The following is a 21,111-nucleotide window of genomic DNA, read 5'->3' as shown; positions in this document are numbered from 1 at the left end:
TGTCTCCTCCCTCTGTGTATATACAGAGGAAGGGAGAAGGGGAGAAAGAGGGAGGAATTAAGAGGGAAAGAGATGAGGAGGAGAGACAGAGAGAGAGAGATTTTGATTCTGTTTCTGTGAAGACTGTTGTCTGATTCAGGACAACATGAGCCCCACTCTCTCTGACTCTATACAACATCCATAACTTCTTGGGTGGTGGAGTTTATGTCATAAAGGACAATTTCCTTTGTACCCCCACTGGAATGCACCCTTTTGGCTCCAGCATACACATTAAAGAGAAGCCCAGGCAGTTCTGTGGAGACCAATATCTAAAAGAACACTCCATTATGAGAGTCAGACATCTTAAAAAATGCCCCCTTCCCCTGAGATGAGCTACCCTAGATAATAGTGAGCAAGGTGCAGAAATCCAGCCCTGGTGAACCCTGCCCAAAGTGCAAATTCCTACATTTACAAGCAACAGGGGGGCTAGCTCACAACATTCCTTAATGCATGGTCAGCAAAGGGCATGGTTGATTTATGACAGAATGACAACCAGCTATGATGCTTGGGTCTTCGGGCACAGAATCATGGAGCTCACTGCTGTAAACCCCTCATGAGTCCCCCCTTCTCTCTTTTACTCCCTCCTTCCCTCTCCCATTCTCTCTCTTAGACACACAAACACACACACACACACACACTCACACACACAGAGAGACCACTGAAAACCTAAGGACCAGGGATGTATGCAGCTCAATAATGGAGGATTTTGTGCAAGGCCTGGGCTTCAATCAGATTGCTACCAAAAACCTAAAGATACTCTAAGAACAGAACACTAGAGCTTTAAAAAAAAAAAAAAAGTGTACAATTTTGTTCTAAAGTCATTTCTCAAGGCAAAGATATGTAAAACTCTGGTTTTTAAGTTTTGAGACAAGATCTCTCAATGCTGGCCTCAAATTTTTTCTATATAGCCCAGACTAGTTTTCAAGTCATGAAAATGTTTTAATAACTTCCTGGTAGGAGGAGGGAAATCAAATCCTTGAACAGACAGGAAAGTGAAGTGTGTGTGTGTGTGTGTGTGTGTGTGTGTGTGTGTGTGTGTGTGTGTTTGCCCGTGTGTGTGAGAGACACACATACAGACATGCTCATGAGGAGGCCAGAGGTTTATGTCAGGTGTCTCCGTTCATCACTATCCACCTTATTTCCTGAGAATCTCTTACTGAACCCGGAGCTCTGATTCAGCAAGACTGGCTGGCCAGTGAGGCCCTGGGATCCTCCTGTCTCCCCGCTGAACCACCTCCCCAGCCCCAAGAGGAGTCAAGACATCATCACACAGAAGCCTGCAAGTGTGACGTCATTTTAAGTTTAATGCCTCAGTGTCAGACATTGCAAGCCTTGGACACCATTTAACATCGTTTTGAAGGGCCCCGAGGCTTCTCTCGTGGGGAACTGCTCTTCATGTCTAATAAACATCCCTTCAGATATGACAGGCACCGTGGCCACTTTCTAATTGCACCACCCAAGTGGTTAGGCCAGAGATTTGCTGCAAGTTAAAGGCCAGCCTGCTATATCCACCAAAAGCTGAGACCCTTTCTCAAAACAAAAGAAAACTGCCTCAAATCTGCCAGGAAAGCTTGTATCTTCCTGCTTAAACATGGGCAGTGCCTCCCTAATGCCGAAGGAATAAAGGCCATTCTTGAGCTTGGTGCAGCTCTCATCAGTCTGCAGGCCTTGTGGGTCACCCAGAAAGGCTCTTGGACTCAGACTCTTTTCAGCCAGGCTACCAGAGTCTCTGTTTCCTGCAGCGCCCCCTGCTGGCTCTCGGTGTGACTTCCCTTATTCTGGGCTCCACAGAGGAAAATGACTGGGACAGAAGTAGGTTAGATCACTGAGAGCTGGCTCTCAGTGGCTCCACCCGCAGCCACAGCCCGCCCTCGGCGCGCAGGATCAGCTCCGGCTTCCGGCGCGGCTCCTTGTCGTCTGGCAGGACGCGGAAGCGCAGCAGTGTCAGCGCCAGCGCCACCTTAATCTCGCTCATGGCAAAAGTCTGTCCTATGCAGTTCCTGCGGGAGGATAGGGTGGGGACTCTTACTGCACTGAAACCTAACCAGCCCCCAAGGTTTGAGCTTGACCTGATCCCTGTTGCGCCTCGCAAGCCTCAGGAGCAGAAGATGCGTTGATGCTCCTGGGACGTTCTATTGCCCTTCCCAAAACGCTCTCAGAGTCTGTGCCCTAGACAGATCAGGACAAGGCTCTGAGCACGGGGCTCCAGCCTTTCACCTTCCAGCCCTGGCTCTCTAGACCTCTGCACATACCCTAAGTATAGTGCGGGAAGGAGACCCAGAACCTAACCATCCCAACTTCCCCTGTCCCCGCCGTCAGCCTCTCAGTCACCCCAAGCCCTCTCGCCTCACCTGGGCCCAGCAGAAAAGGGAATAAAAGCCAGAGGAGACCTCTTCTGTGGGTTTTCTGGGTCGAAGCGGAAGGGGTCATAGACCTGCAGGTCAACCAAGACTAGACTTATGGGTCGCGTCTCTATGCACACCCAGCCAGTCCCAGAAAAGACAGATATGGAGACAGAAGAGTGACAGATCTGGTTTTCCAGGTAAGGGCCACACCTTTTCCCCGGGGTTCCAGAATTAGAGAGTGGGAGGGGTCGCACCTCAGGGTCTGGCCAGACTGAAGGGTTGTGATGAACACCAAAGATGCTGATAACACAGTCGTTTCCTTTTGGACAAGAAAAGAAGTCAGTGCTGCCCCTGAGGACCACCAGGAGTCCATCTCCTCATACAGTCCACACCTTTAGGGATGACCCGGCCATCTGGGAGCACAATGTCCTGGGTGCAGCATCGGGAGATGACCATGACTGGGGGGTGCAGCCGCAGACTCTCCTTGATGCACATGGTCAGGAAGGGCAGCTGGGCCAGGTCGTTCCTGAGAAACTACCACACAATTATCCAGTAATAAAAACAATGCCCTAGCCTGCTAGAATGCTTGTAATTAGAGGGCTAGTACCCATGTTTGACCACCTGAGTTCAGTAGGCAGACCACACAAGGTTGACTTCTAACCTCCACACATGGACTTCATGCACACACACAAGCCTATGCACACAAGCCTACGCACACATGCCCCTGTGAGAGCGCACACACACACACACACCTATAAATGCATAAACAGTACTGGCCAGACTCACTGTCACTTGTAGAAACTCTTACTGTTTTGCTGTGATCATGAGTCCAGAAACAAAGTTAAATTTAAGATGAATCAAAAATATTTGTTCATTATTTGTGTGTGTGTGTGTGTGTGTGTTGTGTAAGCCAGAGGTCACCCTTGGGCATCTTTCTCTATCCCTCTACATTTTCCGTTTTGAGACAGTGTCTCTCACTGAACATGAGAACTGCGTACTTTGATTAGACTGGCCGGCCAGCACAATCCCATCTCCTGCCCCCCTGTGTTCCAATGCTGGTGTAGCCTCTCACATGGATTCTGGAAAGTCAAACTGAAGTCTTCATTCTATCAGCAAATACATTACCCACTGAGCCATTACACCAGCCATGTTTTATGGGTTTTACTTTGTTTTGACATAATGTAGCCTTGGCTAGCCCAGAACTCCCTGTAAACCAGGCTGGCCTCAAACTCAGAGCTCCACTTACCTCTGCCTCCCAAGTGTTGGACTTAAAAGCTTGTTCCACTATACTTGGATATGTACTGGTTTTGTTTTTGTCAACAAGGTCTCATGTAGCCCATGCTGGCCTTGAACTCCCTATATAGGCAAGGATGGTTTATGCCTCCACCTCATGGGTCCTGAGAGAACAGGAGTGAGCCACCATACTTAACTCTGAATCAAACATTAAATCATTAGAAAATCAAAACAAAAAGTAGTGGAGAAATTAACTTGATATTAATATTTTAGGTATCACTGTTTTAGAAATATTTCTTTTAAAAACCATACTTATCAAAAGATACCATTACCAAAAACAAAGAGGATATCTTTAACTGTTCTCATTTATTTTCATGAGAGAACTTTAAAAATTAAATGGAGGCACTCAAGACTCAGAAGGTGGACAGGAGGATCAACATTTCAAGACCAGCTTAGGCTGGCCACTGAGTTGGAAGCCAGCCTGAGCTTAGGAAGGCTGTCTTAACAGGATCAGTAAGAGTGCTCACCACTATTCTAGAGGACCCGACTCCACTTCCTGGCGCCCACACAGAGCAGCTCATACCCAGCTGTTGCTCCAGCTCCAGGGGATGGGACACCTTTTGTATTTCAAGGACACTCATGTGTACATGCCCATCACCCACACACAGACAGGAATAAAAGTCAATCTTTTAAAAAGTGAGTAAGTTAGAAGTAACTGTGTGTGACTAGGATGGGAATCTTCACTATTTCAAACACGGGACCTACCGAGTTCATTATTACATCTATCTCTTCCGAGATTTGTCATGTCTCTCTCTGTGTAGGAATAAATGTGCAGCACGTATTGTCAACCACACCTGAGCGATGGGTCGAGCACCACTGACTGCAATTCCTTACTCACTTCCCAGTCTCCACCTGCCCACTCCTTAGCAGACTGACTAAGGAGAATAAAAGAAACCCACAAAATCCAAATGGAACACTATAAATGACATCTTTGTGACAGAACACCAGAAGTTCTTTAAATTCCAAAAGCTTGAACTTAAAGACCAGAAGGAAGAGGCAGTATGTTATTCACAAAAATGAAGAATCTATATGTCTTAAGATTCCACAGATCACAATAGTATTCAAAAAGTTCATTCCCGGACCTCTAGGATTCCCTCTGTCTGTTCTCATGAGTGAGTGAGTGTGTGTGTGTGTGTGTGTGTGTGTGTGTGTGTGTGTGTGTGTGTGTGTGTAAATCATGCAAGCAACAAGCAAAGGATACATAACCCAAGAGAAAAGTAGACAGAGGGTATGATCTAGGAATTCACCGGGGTCTGCCAGTAGAGATTTAAGAAACAATGTCCTGGCTTCCCAGGTAATCCCAGGAGGTGACACAGGAGAGGAGGATGCTGAGTTCAGGGCCAGCTTGAACCACATAACTAGACCAAAAATATCAAAAGTGGGGCCAGGCGGGTGGCTCCTCAGGTAAAGAGACTTGCTGCTGATTCTGACAAGCCAAGTTCAGTTCCTGGAACCCACACGGTAGAAAGAGAGAATCTCTGAAGGTTCCTCTGACCTCCACATGTGTACCTGGCACATGCGCTCCCCCAACCAGATACACACACATACAAATAGATCAGCAAATGGATAAATAAACAAATAAATCTTATTTTATAAATCAAAAATAGCAGCTGCCATTCCAGCTCACAGCTCTATTCATGGCACCGGGCTCACCACTCAATCTCCTCAGGCTCACGGTCCCTCAGGAGCTCCTGCACCTCCTGCCGGCAGCGCTCCTGGTATTCTGGGTGCCTCGCCAGGTTGTACAGGATCCAGGATAGTGCACTGGCCGCGGTGTCATGGCCTGGGGGACAGACAGGAAGGTCTGAGTGTAAACAATAAACAGTACTGGTGCGTCCATGTCCCCAAGCAAAGCAGTGGGTAAGTAGAATGGAAGATCCTGTGTCTCCCCACAATACCTAATTGGAATTGATAGACCCTTGCCATCACTGTAATCTTACACAGGGACCCTCACCTCCAAACATGAAGGTGTCAGCCTCTGCTCGGATGTCCTTATCCGACAGCTCCTTTCCATGTTCATCCTAGAGACAAAAACAAGGACCCTCAACTCATTCCATGTCTTAGAACTCCGGATGCTGATCTGAGACAGGCTTTGCTGTCCACTGGGCACACCGGATATCTTTCCTATCTTCTCCAGAGTCTGTCCCTGCAGCTTCCTCCTCAAGTTCCTGTTGTGTGCTCCTTCATACAGTGTTCAACAGAGTCACCTCTAAAATGTCTTTATCCTGCCCCTAGTTATTGTAAACGCCATCTATTACTTTCTCTTGATCAAGTCTAAATTCTAGCTAACATTTAATGGCAAGGTTCTTGGTTAAGTTCTCAGTTTGGATCCCACACGAGCCCACCTTGGCCAGCAAGAGCACGTCGATGAAGTCCAAAGTCTTAGACTTAGTCTTGGACTTCAGGAACTCATCAATGCTTTGGCTGGAGAGGGTGCGACGTCTCTCTCTGATGACAGCATCTGTGAAGTTGTGCACCAGGTCGCAAGCCTTGCGGAAGCGCCGCCCGTCAGCAGTGAGGTAGTACAGGAAGTCCACGTACAGGAAGGGCTGGCTGTGTCGTTTTACTATGAGGGAGCTGAGCTCCTGGATAGCAGCAATGTATTCACTGGGAGACCTGCAAGGCAGGTGGAAAGAAGGAATATGAAACCTCAGAGAAGTTCCATCCAGAGTTCCAGAACCAGGGTTTATCCAGAAAAGGGATCAGGCCAAGCAAATGTCTCTCTCTTTCCTGCTTCCCAGGAGTAGCCTTGTACTCCAAGATCAGAAGGTAGATATGGTACTCGTCCTAGCTCCCTAACTCAGCATCTGTTCCATCCTTTCTTTCCTGATTTACAGCTCTGTCCTGTTTTCTGTACCAAGTTCCTATCCTCTTTCAGGTCCCTTGCATCTTGTGACTACATGACACTCCTCTACTGGGTCAAGTGGCAATCTCAGCCATGACTATGACTCCCAGTTGGAAAACTGAGAATGGAGTTCATGCCCTTCTTGCTAGGTATACAACGCCCTTAAGATCTGCCCACTAGCTGGACATGGTGACTTGTGACTGCAGTCCTAACAATTGGACAATGGAGGCAGAAGGGTCATGAGTTCAAATCTAGCCTGAAGTACCTACTCAATTACAAACTAAGAAAAGAGAAGGAGGGAAGGAAGGAAAGAAAGAAGGAAGGAAGATAGTCTGAGAAGTGTGTCCTAGAGGCTCATGTCTTGAAACACTTAGTCCCCAGTTGATGACACTTCTGAGGAACTTATAGAACTTTTAGGATGCGAGCCTTGTTGGGGAAGCGGACTTTGAGAATTTACAGCCCCACTTCCAGGTTGTGCTCTCTGCTTTCCAGATGTAAATGAATGTGATCAGGTAGCGTCCTGCTTCAGCCACCAGTTACCATGCCTTCTCTGCCATTAGGGTCTTCTCCTTTAGAACTACAATCCAAAATACACAGTTCCTGATATAAGATCACAGCGTTTTATCACAGCAACAGAAACGTAACTAATACAGAAAGGCAATGGGGGTGGTGCACTGTTTAACACCATGTTAGAGAGAGAAAGAGGGAGGCACTTAACTCTCTGTGGTTACTAATCTTGGTTATCAGTTTAGATTAAATAAATCATACCTTTTTCAGTATGTGTTTGTGTATGTGTTTTTTGTATGTACATGTTCATGTAGCTGCCTTATGTACATGTAATGGTATATATGTGTGACTATACATGCAGTGTTGCCTATAGCACAGACAGCTCTCAGAAGTACAGCAGAAGTGAGGCTGCTCCTTACCCAAATCAGGCTTGAGCCTACTCAAACTCCATAGAGACAAAGATTACATTATGAGAAAGCCAGTTAAACTTCCGTTTCACAGGCTTCTTGGAAATCATGTGACCGGCAGTCTGCTAATCTAGCTGATATGATTGAAAGGTCCCTGCCCCTGCTGCAACACTTCCTCCCTTGTCTTTCTTCCTCCCCGCCCCCTGACGTAAGCTATATAAGCTAGGCCCACTATCTCAATAAATGAGCTGTTCTTGGAAACAGTCTCCCAGGTCATTCATAGCGGGCCATACTCACCACTGCTGAAGACCCTAGCATCCTGAGCCGGCTGGTGCTGGTGCACTATGGCTGACAGGTGTAGGGGACCCACACCTTCCCAACCTCCTGCTCCTTTCATCCATGCTCAGATTCCCAGGCAAAGACTGTGACTCACTCCTGACAGTTGCTGTCAAAGCTGAAGACACATTTCTGCAGACTGTCCAAGGTCATCAGGCTGATGTGTTCAAACATGTCTAGACGGGCAGTGCCCTTGGTGGTCAGACGCTGCCACTTGGCCTGGCCAGAGAAGGGAGCAGAACTAGGTTTTTGCTCCTGAGCTCCTGGCCAACTCCAAACACCAGGGTAGACACACACACACACACACACACACACCACAACACATACACACCCTCTGGGGCCTCTGTCCCAGGCCTTACAGAATAGGCCAGACTTAGGAAGAACACAAGACTGGGGGTCAGAAACTTTGAGTTCACGTCTAACTTCTGTGTGCTCTTTGATCAGAGGATTTCCCTCTCCCAGTTCTCACTTGGGAAACCTTCAGTGACAATTCATCTTGTTGTTCTAAAAACAAAAATTCCAGCCATTCATATTTTACCAGTGAAGATTCAGGAGCCAGACACTATTAGCTAGTTCAGACAGGCAGAGAAACACACAGCTGAACTTCCTACATCCCAGAAGGAAAAACAAGCCTTCTTCCACATTGTCTTAAACCCCTTCACCTCAGTGTTCCCCCTCTACTTCCTTACGTTCTCTCTCAGCTGAACACTTGCTCTGCCTAGTGATCCATCGTTGACTTTATTTATCTCTTGTTTACAGAAAGCTCTTGGGTTAAAGGTGTGGGCTAGAGCTGGGTTACAACTTACTTGTTTACCATAAACTGAAAGCTCTTGGATAAAAAGTGTGGGCTAGGGCTGACCCACACCACAACGAGGTTTTACCGGCTCACAATCTTGGGGATCAAATATCCTGAAACATATTTTGACCTCATCTGCTGCCCCATAAGCTGTACTTTGGTGGCTGCTCCGGCACTCACACTGTCCTATGGCTGGTGAGCTTGGATGAGCTCCCTGACCTCTATGACTCCCAGGCTCATCAGCCGTAACGTAACTGTCATGGCCATTTGTACCTCGTGGCAGTGTGAAAATTACAAGAGACAACAACCTAGATCATGGAAATGGTATAGTATTTCTGTTTCATAGTAGGTACTCAATAAATATTAATTGGTATATGGCTACAGAAATTACCCCATATGGGGCTGTAGAGGTGGCGTATGCAAGAGCATTTGTTGCTCTTACAGAGGACCCAGGCTTTATTCTCATTACCTACATAGTGACTCACAACTGTCTGTAACTCCAGTTACAGGAGATCCAGTGCTTTCTTCTGGATTCTACAAGCACACAGTCATATATGCAGGCAAAATTCCAATACACATACAACAACAACAGCACATATGTATATATGTATATATATGTGTGTGTGTGTGTGTGTTTGCATGTATGTAAACATATATGTATATATTTGTGTTTCTATACACATAGAGAGAGGAGGAGGAGAGATAGGTGGTATGACTAAAAATAGTCATACATGCAGGCAAAATTCCCATATACATACAACAAATATATAACCAGGCAATGGTGGCAAATGCCTTTAATCCTAGCACTTGGGAGGCAGAGGCAGACAAATCTCTGTGAGTTTGAGGCTAGCTTGGGCTACAGAGTAAAATCCAGAACAGCCAGGGCTACACAGAGAAACCATGTCTCAAAAAAACCTATCTCAAATATATCTATATGTAATTTTATATTTTTATATGTAATTTTATATTAACACATATCATTTTAGTGTTAAAAAGAAATTATCTCACTGGGCAGTGGTGGCACACGCCTTTAATCCCAGCACTTGGGAGGCAGAGGCAAGCAGATTTCTGAGTTCAAGGCCAGCCTGGTCTACAGAGTGAGTTTCAGGACAGCCAGGGCTACCCAGATAAACACTGTCAAAAAAAAAAAAAACAAAAAAAAAAAAAAAAAAAAAAAAACAAAAAAAAAACAAAAAAAAAAAACAAAAAAAACAAAAAACAAAAACAAAAAAACCAAACAAAAAAAGAAATTATCTCATACAAACACAAAAACACCCAAACTCACATGCATGGTGTTCACACTCTTGTTAAAAATCTTCACATAGGGCTTCAGGATGTCAAAGTGGAAGGCGGGTGTGAGCAGGCGACGGTGGTGACTCCACTTCTCACCAGAACTCACCAGGAGCCCATCCCCTGGGAGGGCAGTGATGGCTGTGGGCAAGGGTGGCACCTTCCCCTGACCCAAAAGGGTATTTCCTGCCCCTGACCTTGGTACTCACCCAGCCAGGGCTTCAGGAAGCCGTAGAAAATCATTTCTTTGGGGGCCACCGCAGCTGCCATGAGGGAGGACAATCAGGGGCCATGGAGAAGTTAAAGATGAACTTCAGGAGAGGGTGGAGAGTCCCAGCCCCAAACCAGGGGTGTGTACTTCCCCCTCCAAGCACAGCAAGGCAGGAAGGGGACAGGGACAAAGGAAGAAGGGAAGGAGAAGGAGGTGAGGCAGGACCAGACCAGACTACAGCAGCCAGGAGAACAAAGATCAGCCTGACAGAACACAACATGCCTCGGCATGCCTTCACATGGCTGCTACATCGTCCATCATCTAAATGCCACACCCTAAATAGAGACCTTTAACAGAGACATGGGACACACTGTATATTCCAGCTCTCTGACATGTCCTGACATGCCCTGCACATAAGACATGGACATAGTTATGAACACAACACATATGACCTTCCCTGAGATGACACAATATGATCTGACATGGGCATACAACAGTCTGATGTGATCTAATTGTGCCCTTCAGATAACCCCAGACAGGATTTAAATATGACCCATTCATGGGTCTCCAATGTGACCTAGACATACCCAAGAATCCCCACATATCCTCCTTTACACACGCTAAGCATTAAGTATTTAGAGCTTAGGGCTCCCCCATCCTCAGAGACTACAGGGTGCTGCCCCCATGTGTTCCCCTTGAAGAGCTACCACTACCCCTCTCCAGCCATCAAGCAGCTTCAGGGCCAACCAGACACAGCTGACCCATCAGACCTTTTGAGGTACTCACCCTCTCTCCTTCCTAAGTCACTTTTCAGCTTCAAGTCCTGAGAAGACACTGAGCCAAGATAGGTGGAGTCCTTTGTGTGTCGTGTGCCTCTTTCAGCCTCAGTTTCCTGAACTCCAAACCTTTCTGTTCTGTTCAGTTCTGGTCTATCTGGTCTACTTCAGAACTGTGATAGAATGGATGTCATAACCTCAGCTCCTGGTAACAATCTCTTGAGAAATGTCCCAATAAATTGATCTGATTATTCATTCGAATGACCCCAAAGAAATGATGAGTGACTGTAATAATGTTTGACCATGCTATATTCTGAGTCCTACGACACAGTAGTCATTACATTGGTTTGCTTGTTTGTGTATTTGTTTACTTGTGAAAAGAAATTTGTAGACCAGTTGGCCTTGAATGCACAGAAATCTGCCTGCCTCTGCCTCTGCACTTGCAGCCGTAAGGGAGTGGACACTACACCCAGCAGGTCCACATTTTTATTCTAGTTCATTACTTGAGCTATTTGGCCAAGGATCACAAAATAAAGATTGTAACTTAAGTACACAAATGCTTTCTTCTTCTAGCCTTTTGCTCCCCTTTAAGAGAGAGCTACGAAGATACTCGTGTCCATTTTGACTTTGCTTCTGTTTAAGTCTGCTCTCTGATTTGATGTACTGGTTATTTGTCATTTTACATCTAAAATATTATGAGACAATCAAGTCACAGTGGTGGATGAAGAATCTGTCCTATCTCCCAAATGAGGCAAAGGTAAGGGATTCCCAGAGCTCTTCCTGGAACCACAGGAAATGTTTTCCCCACACAAGAGTGAAGCCATCCCAGAGGTGGAAGGAAATAAGAGAGAATGGCTCAGGCAGCACTTTTTTAGACCTGAATCCAGCTGTGTTTGAAGAATATTCTCCCTGGGTTTTTCTGCCTACAGATTTCTTTAATTTTTTTCAGTGCCTAGAAATACAGTGGGACAGACAAATGCCTCACTACATAGCTATACCCCATGCCAGAAGGTTTTCTTTCTTTGCTAAGGCCACACTGAGTTGAGTTTCCATCATTCACAATTGAACAGACTGCTGTTCCAGAGAAACCAGAAACTTTGTCCCAGGGTCAGTCAGGTTAGTGGCAGCGGCTTCTATCAGACATGGCTCCATCCTCCCCTGCCCAGCCTGACCTGTGCAGGGATAGGAAGAGATGGGAGAAAAGGAAAGGAACAGACAGTGATCCTTGGAGAAATACCTGGGGCCTGGAGTATGGGGCCAATAAACTTGGGGTGGATGAACCTCAGGATGGGGTAGAAGGCCCCAATCCAACAGAGGTGGACATCATGGAATTGGTGGCTCATTTCAGTCAACAACTGCAGGTCTTCCTCGTCGTTTTTGACCTTGAGATGGAGAAGGTTGGGGTTCATCCTGAGAGGGTGCCTCAGAGGCTCACACTCTCTTTTCAATCAAATTTCATACCACTCGAACTCTTCTGATTGGCTCATTCATTTATGACTCTTGCTGAATCAATGTGGATTAAACTATGCACATCAATTTTTTATTCATGTATCTATTTACATCTCTCTGAAGCCTATTCTCCCATCTGCTTTTAAGATTTATGATTTATTACTTGTATATGTGTGTGCCAACATACTTTATGCATATGCTTATGGAGGCCAGAAGAAAGTGTTGGGTCCCCTGGAAGTGTAGTTCCAGGTAGTTGTCAGTTGCCTGATGTGGGTGCTAGGTACTGAAGTCAGGTTCTTTGCAAAAGCAGCACGTGTTCTTAACCACTGAGCCACCTCTCCAAACTCTATTTCCTGGATGGATGGATGAATTGATGGATAGATGGATGGATGGATGGATGGATGGATGGATGGATGGATGGATAGATGGATGGACAGATGTTGGATGGATTTATTGATAGATAAATATGAATATACAAATGATTTATAAATGTGATAATAGATGAGTAAATGGCACAGGGATACATAATAGATAGATGATAGAGGTAAAATATATTAGATATTAAATACACGTGTGGATGTATCTGTGTATCCATTTCTCCATGAATTATCTGTTCTATTGTTTCTCTCTGTCTATCATTCTGTCCTTATCTCTCTTGCTCTCTGTCTCTTCTGACCTCTTCCTCTGTGTACTTCTCTATGTGTCTTTATCAGATACTTTGCATCTGGTTCTTCTGATACCTGCCCTCCTCTCTCCCTGACCACTCATGTGAACTCAGGGAATTTTACCCCATCACTGGTCAAGTTTCTCTGCAGCTTTGAAGCAAAGGCTGCTTCAAGACACCTACAGTGTTGTCCCCGGATGAGAAGAGAACGGATGGCCAATTTAAGAGCTGGATTTTCATGTAAGGAAGAAGCCCCGGGAAAGAGAGAAGAGGAAGAAAACAGGTGATCCAGTATGGAAAGTTCAGGGAAGGAGGACCTAGATGTGAACACAGAGTGGCCACAGGGAAATCAGGGGTGACCAGTGAAGCTGTCATCCTGGAACAATAAGAAGAGATTCTGGAAAGGATGATAGAGGCAGAACGGCAGACAGCTGTGGAGAGATCCAAAGATGACAGAAATGAGGAGCAGGCAGCAAAAGGGACAATGAAAAAAAAATGTCCATGAGGCTATGGATGGAACAAGCAGGCTGGGGCTTAGTACAGAAGAGTGATGTTGGGGATGGATGGACAGGAGCTTACATGACACCAAACAGTCCATCATTACTGTGACCCAAGTCATCAGAGAACATGGATGCTTGAGTTCATCCAAGGCGAAAGTTTCCCAAATGACTGTCAAGGAAAAGCCAATTGACAGGAACTTTAGACTGAACCCTGAAGGGAATTTAAGCTAGATGTGCTCAAGAAACTGAGATGGTTACTTGATTATTTCTGATTTGGCAGAATATGGAATTAACTAAGAGTTGTATCCCTCCCTGGAAGAGTCTGTGGAAGGGTTTGTTTCCAGGAAGAATTAACTGAGAGTCTGCCTCAGAGAGGGAAGCACTCTCTGGCAACCACCCAAGATATGAAAAGGTCCAACGAGAGGGGAAAATGACTTAGCTCACCTTGTTGGTGAGTGCAGCCATCCTTCATTAACGTCAGACTGCAGCTTTTGACCTTCGGTGTTTACTGAAGAACAGCAAATTTCCCTGCTTCCTCAAAGCCATCATCCATAGATTTAGACAGTGAGGCACTCCTATTTGTGAACTGTGAAGCTACTGGGCTCTCAACCTGGTGTGCAGACAACCATTGTTGACCAACCCAGCTCCTACTACCTGAGAGTCATCCCAGTAAGTTCCTTTTAGAATATAAATCCTTTGTATTGAGTCTGTTCCTGCAGAGAACCTTGACTAATGCAAATTTTCCTGCCAGGAGTGGTTCTAAAGAAAGGGAATTATAAGGATATTTCTGTCTAGTGGGTTATTGGCATCTGACACTAACTACAATTCAACGGAACCTAAAGCTGCTGTAGTGGTTTTTATGAGAAATATCCCATATAAGTTCATTTATTGGAACACTAGATCACCAGCAGGTGGTGCTCTTGTGTGGGGAAGTTATGGAACCTTTAGGAAGTGGAGCCTTGCAGAAGGAAGTCATCACCAAAGGCAGGGTTTATAACCTTCTCTCTCTCTCTCTCTCTCTCTCTCTCTCTCTCTCTCTCTCTCTCTCTCTCTCTCTCTCTCCTTGTTATAGATGGGATATGAGTACTCTGCTCCCTGCTCCTCCTATCATGCCTTCCCCACTATGATGGATGCTATCTATGCCCCTGGAACTTTCCCAAAGTTGCTTTAGGTCATGGTGTTTTATCACAGAGACAGAAAATAACGACTACCATTGCTGAAGGCTTGGTGGTCTAGAAAACACTGCTAACCAATGGTGTGAACTGCCTAAAGAACTACGCGAGATAAATGCACTCAACAGTCCCGATTCACCCACTGTAAAGAGCAAGGGAGGTAATGACTCTCTACATAAAACTTGTTAACATTTCTGGGAAAGTAAGTAGTATAATGACGCTGGTTGGTTGTGTTCAATGTTTCTGGATAAAACAGCAAATGAAAATAAAATGAGTTTAACTTCCCAGCTCCAATTCTACTCATATCAACTAAAAACTTTTAAGTGTGTCCTAGGAGAGAGTCTGTGCTTGTTCTTGTGGTTCTTGTTTTGATTTTTTGTTTGTTTGTTTCTTGTTCTTTTCAAGACAAGATTTCTCTGTGTAGCCTTTCTTGTGAAGCACTGTGTAGCACTCTGTAGACCAGGCTAGCCTCAAACTCATAGAAATCCACCTGCCTCTGCCTCCTGAGTGCTGAGATTAAAGACATGAGCCACTACCATCTGGCCCTAAGAGAGAATCCTATCTTGAGCAACCATAGGCCTGAAGATGCTGAAAGACAAACACAAGCCCTTGTTATAAGACTGAATGACTTACAATGCAACTTCAGGTCAAAGAGTGTCAAGAACTAGTGTGAGGTCACAGCTGGGTGAAGAGTAAGAGCCTATAACTTGAGATGGAGATACACAGAGGACCTGAGAGCAGAGAACTCTCAAAACCTGGTGTGTCTGACCCAAGGAAGATGTCTCCTCACATTTACTAGCAAATGTATACCCAACTCCACTCCCTGAACTATTTCCCTCTCCACCTTTGTCTTAAAAAGTTAATACTGTGTTGTCTATGAATACCCTTCCCTGGAAGAGATGCCAAGCAAGATATCTCTGATGCCAATCGGGATCTACCCTCACCACCAGACTCAAGTTTCTGCAGGCTCCAGAAATGGAGGACATAGTGAAAAGGTGCACAACACTCCTAAAGAACTTGTGGTTTCTGTTCCATATAACAAGAGGTCTGTTATCAGACCTCCTGTTAATGAAAGCACAGCAAAGGATAAGTATCTATTTCAGTAAGGAAAATGCACTGTCCATTCCATGATGGGAGTGGTCTAGTTATTGGTTGGTCTCTCAAAGGAACGGTGTCATATTGGAAGCTAAAGAAGATTCCAAAATGACTATGGTTCCTACTCCTGTTACAACACCTTCTGTTCCTAAGCATGTGCCTACAGTCTCATAAAGTGTGCCCTATGATCTGTTAAACAGAAGAGTAGTCATTTACAAATGTTCCCACATGATATACAGGCACCACCCAAAAAAAAGAACAGGTGCAACTTTACAGCTTTTCTCCGACAACCCTAAAGGACACTAGTGAAAGATCTTCACAAGTGTGTATAGTCATGCTTTAGCTTGGAAAAGGAGACAATCAACTCTGCAATTATATACTGCTTCTTGGCCAAATGGTTTGGCTGCATGGCAGGGTTCTTAAAAGGGGTGTGATTAAAAAACTGGAAAGACATTTTGGGAAAGGGGATGTGGTAGAACTCTGCAGATGGGCAAAGGATGTGAAGACTTGTGTTTCATGTAACTACTCAGCAAAAGGTGATCTCAGCAGAGGTAGACTTCAGTAACCAAGTAGACAGGATACTTATACTGTGGGTTGTAGTTAATATCTTTCCCCAGCTACCCCTGCCATTGACCCGTACATCTATGACCAAAGTGGCCAAGGTGGCAGGGATGGAAGTTATCCATGGGCTGAACAACAGGCTTCCACTAACCAAGGCTCATCTACTTATGGCTACCATTGAGTGCCAGATGCGCCACCAACAGAGACAGGTTGACTACCTTAGACCAGCCCCATCATGGAATGAACATACATTTTCCTTACTGAAATATAAACTTATTCTAGTTGTGAATTTGCCTTTCCTGCATGTAACGCTTCTGACAAAACTACTGTCTATTCATTTACAGAATTCTTTACCCACCACCATGGCATCCCACATAATTTTGCTGCTAACGAAGGAGCTCATTTCACAGCCACTGAAGTGAGGCTCATGTTTGTGGAATGGTCCTACCATCTCCCACCATCCTGAAGCAGACGGCTTGAAAGAGGAGCGGGATGGCCTTTTGCGGGATGGCCTTTTAAGAGGACATCTACAGTGTCAATTGGTGGAAATAACTCAGACAGCTGGACAAGTTTTCCAGAAGGCTACATATGCTCTGAATCTGTGCACAATGCATGGCACGGTTTCTCCCATAACCAGGATTTATAGTTCAAAACTTAAGCAAAAGGTGGAAATGAGACGGGAGCTGTGTCTAATCACCTCTAGGGACCCACTAGCAAAATTTTCCTTTCTTGTTTACACAAACTTATGCTCTGCTGACTAGCAAGACTTGGTTCTAAATGGGAAGCTGCTTCTGCCAAGAGATTTAATAAATACTCCATTGAGTCAGAAGCCACGCCTTCCCTTCAGCCATCATAGAGTCATTCTTCCTTTGACTCAACAGGCTAAGTGGTGTGTTTTTGTGTTATCATGGGTAACTGATCCAAATGCCCAGATGAAAAGTGGGCTGCTTCTCCACAACAGAAGGAAGATTTTGTGTCCAAATCAGGTCAAAGTTGAGCGCTCTGTTTTCCTCTGTGGTGGTGAGATGAAACACTTCATCTACATAGAGTGCACAAGTTCTTTTGGGGCATCTCTTGTTACCATGTTCTGTGGTAAAGGTCGGTTGGCATCTCCTTCTGGCAGGGAGCCAAGATATAAAGTCTGCGGTTCAACCGACTGCTTGGGCCCTGGGCCTTCACTTTCTGACAGTGACTATGTCTCGTCATCAGAACTCAGCTTCTGCTGGGAGATCAGAAACACTCCATGATTTTTCCAGGTCTTCAGCAACAGGTTAGAACAACTGAGCCACCCATGAGGTTAGAATAGCTGAGGCACCCATCTTCACAGTCTGAGAAGCTACTGGGTCCCCAGCCTCGCCAACAGGAGAGAGCCATGACTGGAGTCCCCAGCCCAGTGGTCATGCACCATCTTAGTAACAGAATGATAGGATGTCTATGGTTCTGTTAATCTGGAAAGCCCTGCCTAATACAGAGTAATAGGAAGGAAGTTCCTTTACTGGGAGAGAGAAAGGGAGGAGGTCCTGAGGAGACATGAGAGGAGAGAAGAGAAGGCCAACAGGGAAGCTGGAAGAAAAGAGAGCTGTGGAGAGAAAGCAGCATGTGAATCCAGGCCACTAGAGGTGGTACCCTTACGGGTGACACTGAAGTGCCAAACGTGGCTCTGGTGGTAGGAAGGCATGGCTGGGCACTGGATCTGAGTAAGAAGCCTTTCCAGGATTCGTGGCTATTATGGAAGAGGCCACAGTCATACCCTCTAGAAAAACAGGAAGAGAGGCTGGCCTAGTGATGGAACCCTTCATTTCCTAAGGAGCACGAGACATTCAGTGTTTCATCTGAATACCACAGAGGAAAACAGAGTACTCAGCTTTGACCTAACTCAGACAAAGAGTCCTCTGACATATTTTAAGGATGACGAGCTAGATAAGAAAGGACTGGGAGTGCCAGGACTGGAGAAATAGTTCAAAACTTAAGAGCATTTGTTGATCTTGGAGAGGGACCTGGTTTTGATTTTTAGGGCCTACATGGTGGCTCACAAACACCTGTAACTCCAGTTCGAGGAGATCCAATGTCTTCTTATGATCTCTTTGAGCAACAGGCACACACATAGTATACAAACATATATGTTGGCAAGACACACACACACACACAATCTTATTTTTAAAGAAAAAGAAAGGACAGGGCCTACAGAATTGGAGAGGAGAGGTCACATCTTCTGCCATTTAGTGTCCCTGTCCCCTCAAGAGGTACAGACACTGGCCTGAGGCCAACAGCAATGGGCTAGGAAAGGAGTGTACCCCATTTATTCCACTAGAAATCCTCAAATCTAACAATGTAAAGTGAAGATAGTACATTGGTGGGGGATGTGCTGTGCTCTCTGCAACCTGTGGGGGGGGGGGGAGTGAGGGGGGAGTGAGGGCTCTAACAACATAGAACAGGACTGAACACATAGGAAAAGACCTCAAAACATGAGTTCTGGTAAAGAATGTGATCGGAAATTAGCTGGGAACAAAAAAAAAAAGGCAAAAAAGAAAAAAGCATCAAAAAGTGGCGTAGAGAGGCCAGGAGTAGATCTGCTGGGTGTGTGAATAGATAGGGACTCGCTCAGCCTCCCTCACCTCTCCGCTGTTGTAGGCACCTGGTCCTCTCTTGACTCCCAGGTTCCTAAGAGCCTTTCCTGACCCTTTGAGAACACATTCATCCTGACACTCCAGACCTACCTGCTGCCTCACTCACCATGCTCATGTGACCCCAAAACCAGTGCCGGAAAGGAAGCTGAGGGAAGCAGCGGAGTCGGCAGTAGTTGTCATATAAGGCACAGATCCAGCTCAGAACTCGAGCCAGAAACAAGGAGGTCCCAACCAGCAGCAGAAGCTGCCATGGGGAGACAGCCACGGGCCCCAGTCCCAGCCATGACAGGCTCAGCTGTAGCATCCTGCAAGAAAGATGGGCCAGAAGTGAGATTCTGAGGCCCAGGAGACAGAGGTGGACCTCCAGGGTCACTGGACAGGGATGGTGGCTTAGAAGACTAGAACATGACAAGGAAAAGGGACAGCCAGGGCTATGCAGGCGAGAGACAGAAACAGGCAGGAGAGAGACAGAACTGTTTACAGTCTATATTGGCACAGACTGAAGCACGAGGAAGTAGAATAGTAACTTGGAGATCACCAGGCCTCCAGAGTCATCCCACCTGTAGACACAGTTTCCACTGTTCAGTCAGGGCCGTCCGTGTGTCCCCCAAGTCTGGCACCTTTTCTCCGGAGTAATGAGTCCCAGAAATGTTTTTGATCCTGGCTACTGACTGTGCAGGAAGTTGAGCTGGGTTGAGCCAATCCCTCCGTGGCCCAATGGCTCCTCCCAGCCTGAGCAGGATGCCAAAATGAGGAGGCGGGGCCAAGCCGAAGCTGTTGGAGCCAATCCAAGGTCACAGGCCCAGACAAGCAGGGAATCCTCGGGATTCCTTCTATCAGAACCGATCAACACCTTCTGTCAGAACCAGAACAAAGGTGTCTAGAGACCCAAAGTTTACAATTTCTTCCGTTCTCCCCAGGCTCCGCAGGTCCTCTGCACAGCTAGCTAGAGGGCAGCAGGCAGTGTTTTCCAGTGCGGGATGGAGAGGCTCCGAGCCTCTGCCTACCAGCTGCACAGCCTGACAGAATTCAAGTTCTCCCTCCAAGTAATCCAGGTTCTGAGTGGAGACAAGACTTCCAGAAACAAAGGATCCAGCCATGCTGGAATCGACTAGATCAGAGTCTGATGATTAAAACTCCCAGCTACGCCGGGCGGTGGTGGCGCACGCCTTTAATCCCAGCACTTGGGAGGCAGAGGCAGGTGGATTTCTGAGTTCGAGGTCAGCCTGGTCTACAGAGTGAGTGCCAGGACAGCCAGGGCTATACAGAGAAACCCTGTCTCGAAAAAAACAAAAACAAACAAACAAAAAAAAAAAAAAAAACCAACTCCCAGCTACGGAGCCAGAGTTCTGATAGGAAGTAGGTGGGAGGAGTCAAGCTGAGAGACGCCAGGCCCTTGGTGAGGCAAGCTAGGAGAGAACTAGGGTGTGGGCTCTGTCATGTTGAGAGCTCCAAGAGAAAAGCACCATTCATATATAAGGGCAGGCCATCTGAATGACACTATTATTCATAGTCCAGGAAAAAAATAAAACACACTAGAATCGTATCTACCCAAGAGAGGGAAGAGGGGGACACAAAATCAACTAAATTGCAGAAATCAGCACACACCTTTCAATAACTCCAGTGTTCTCAGTCTCAATGGTGAAACAATAGATAAAAGTGTGTCAGGGGATCGTAACACGGCTCAGTGTGTTGGTGCGCCTGCTGCCGAGCCTGGCAGATTCGCTCTGATCATAGAGTAGACGGAAGGAGAGACTTGACTCCTGCAAGTGTCCTCTGGCCTCCACACCCATGATGTTAGCATTCTGTCTAAACTCCACCCCCACAGTTACCTGGCAACAGCCAGGTAGGCCTGGCCCACTATAAAGGGGGCTGCTTGCACTCTTGCTCTCTCTTGATCTCTTGATCCCCCTGTCCCCTAGCCCCTTCCTCCTTCCCTTCCCCCTCTCTCCACATGATCATGGCCAGCCTCTACTTCTCTACTCTTTCTCTGACTCTCTCTGTCTCTACTACCCTCTTAACTCCTCTCCCCATGCCCTGAATAAACTCTATTCTATACTATACCGCCCTGTCACTGGTCCCTCAGGGGAAAGGGATGCTTTGCATGGGCCCACTGAGACATCCCCTTCCCCCATACCTCACCACACACACACCCATAGAACATATTCTATATCTCTTTATCTTTTTATAAACACACC

General features: G+C 46.2%; 1 protein-coding gene across 4 annotated transcripts; it reads right to left on the bottom strand.

Moving 5' to 3' along the window:
* Positions 1 to 1,323: 1,323 nt before the first annotated feature.
* Positions 1,324 to 19,627, bottom strand: LOC143435933 (cytochrome P450 4F6). Of its 4 annotated transcripts, XM_076919678.1 has the most exons (13): positions 19,474 to 19,627; positions 19,020 to 19,218; positions 12,083 to 12,227; positions 10,068 to 10,121; positions 9,854 to 9,981; positions 7,870 to 7,991; positions 6,023 to 6,293; positions 5,632 to 5,698; positions 5,331 to 5,460; positions 2,777 to 2,910; positions 2,639 to 2,703; positions 2,391 to 2,473; positions 1,324 to 2,039 (listed from the first exon to the last, which is right to left on the bottom strand). In XM_076919678.1, exons 2-13 carry the CDS (start codon positions 19,215 to 19,217, stop codon positions 1,862 to 1,864), a joined length of 1,575 nt encoding a protein of 524 aa, XP_076775793.1. In that variant the 5' UTR covers position 19,218; positions 19,474 to 19,627; the 3' UTR covers positions 1,324 to 1,861. The 4 variants fall into 4 exon arrangements, with proteins under 4 accessions (XP_076775793.1, XP_076775794.1, XP_076775795.1 ...); XM_076919679.1 differs by lacking the exon at positions 2,391 to 2,473; XM_076919680.1 differs by lacking the exon at positions 19,474 to 19,627 and having other exon boundaries at positions 19,004 to 19,155.
* Positions 19,628 to 21,111: the final 1,484 nt, after the last annotated feature.

Source organism: Arvicanthis niloticus, chromosome 22 (genome assembly GCF_011762505.2).
Source record: "Arvicanthis niloticus isolate mArvNil1 chromosome 22, mArvNil1.pat.X, whole genome shotgun sequence".
Lineage (NCBI taxonomy): Eukaryota > Metazoa > Chordata > Mammalia > Rodentia > Muridae > Arvicanthis > Arvicanthis niloticus.
The sequence above is the reverse complement of the archived record's forward strand: the minus strand, read 5'-3'. Positions and strand labels throughout refer to the sequence as shown.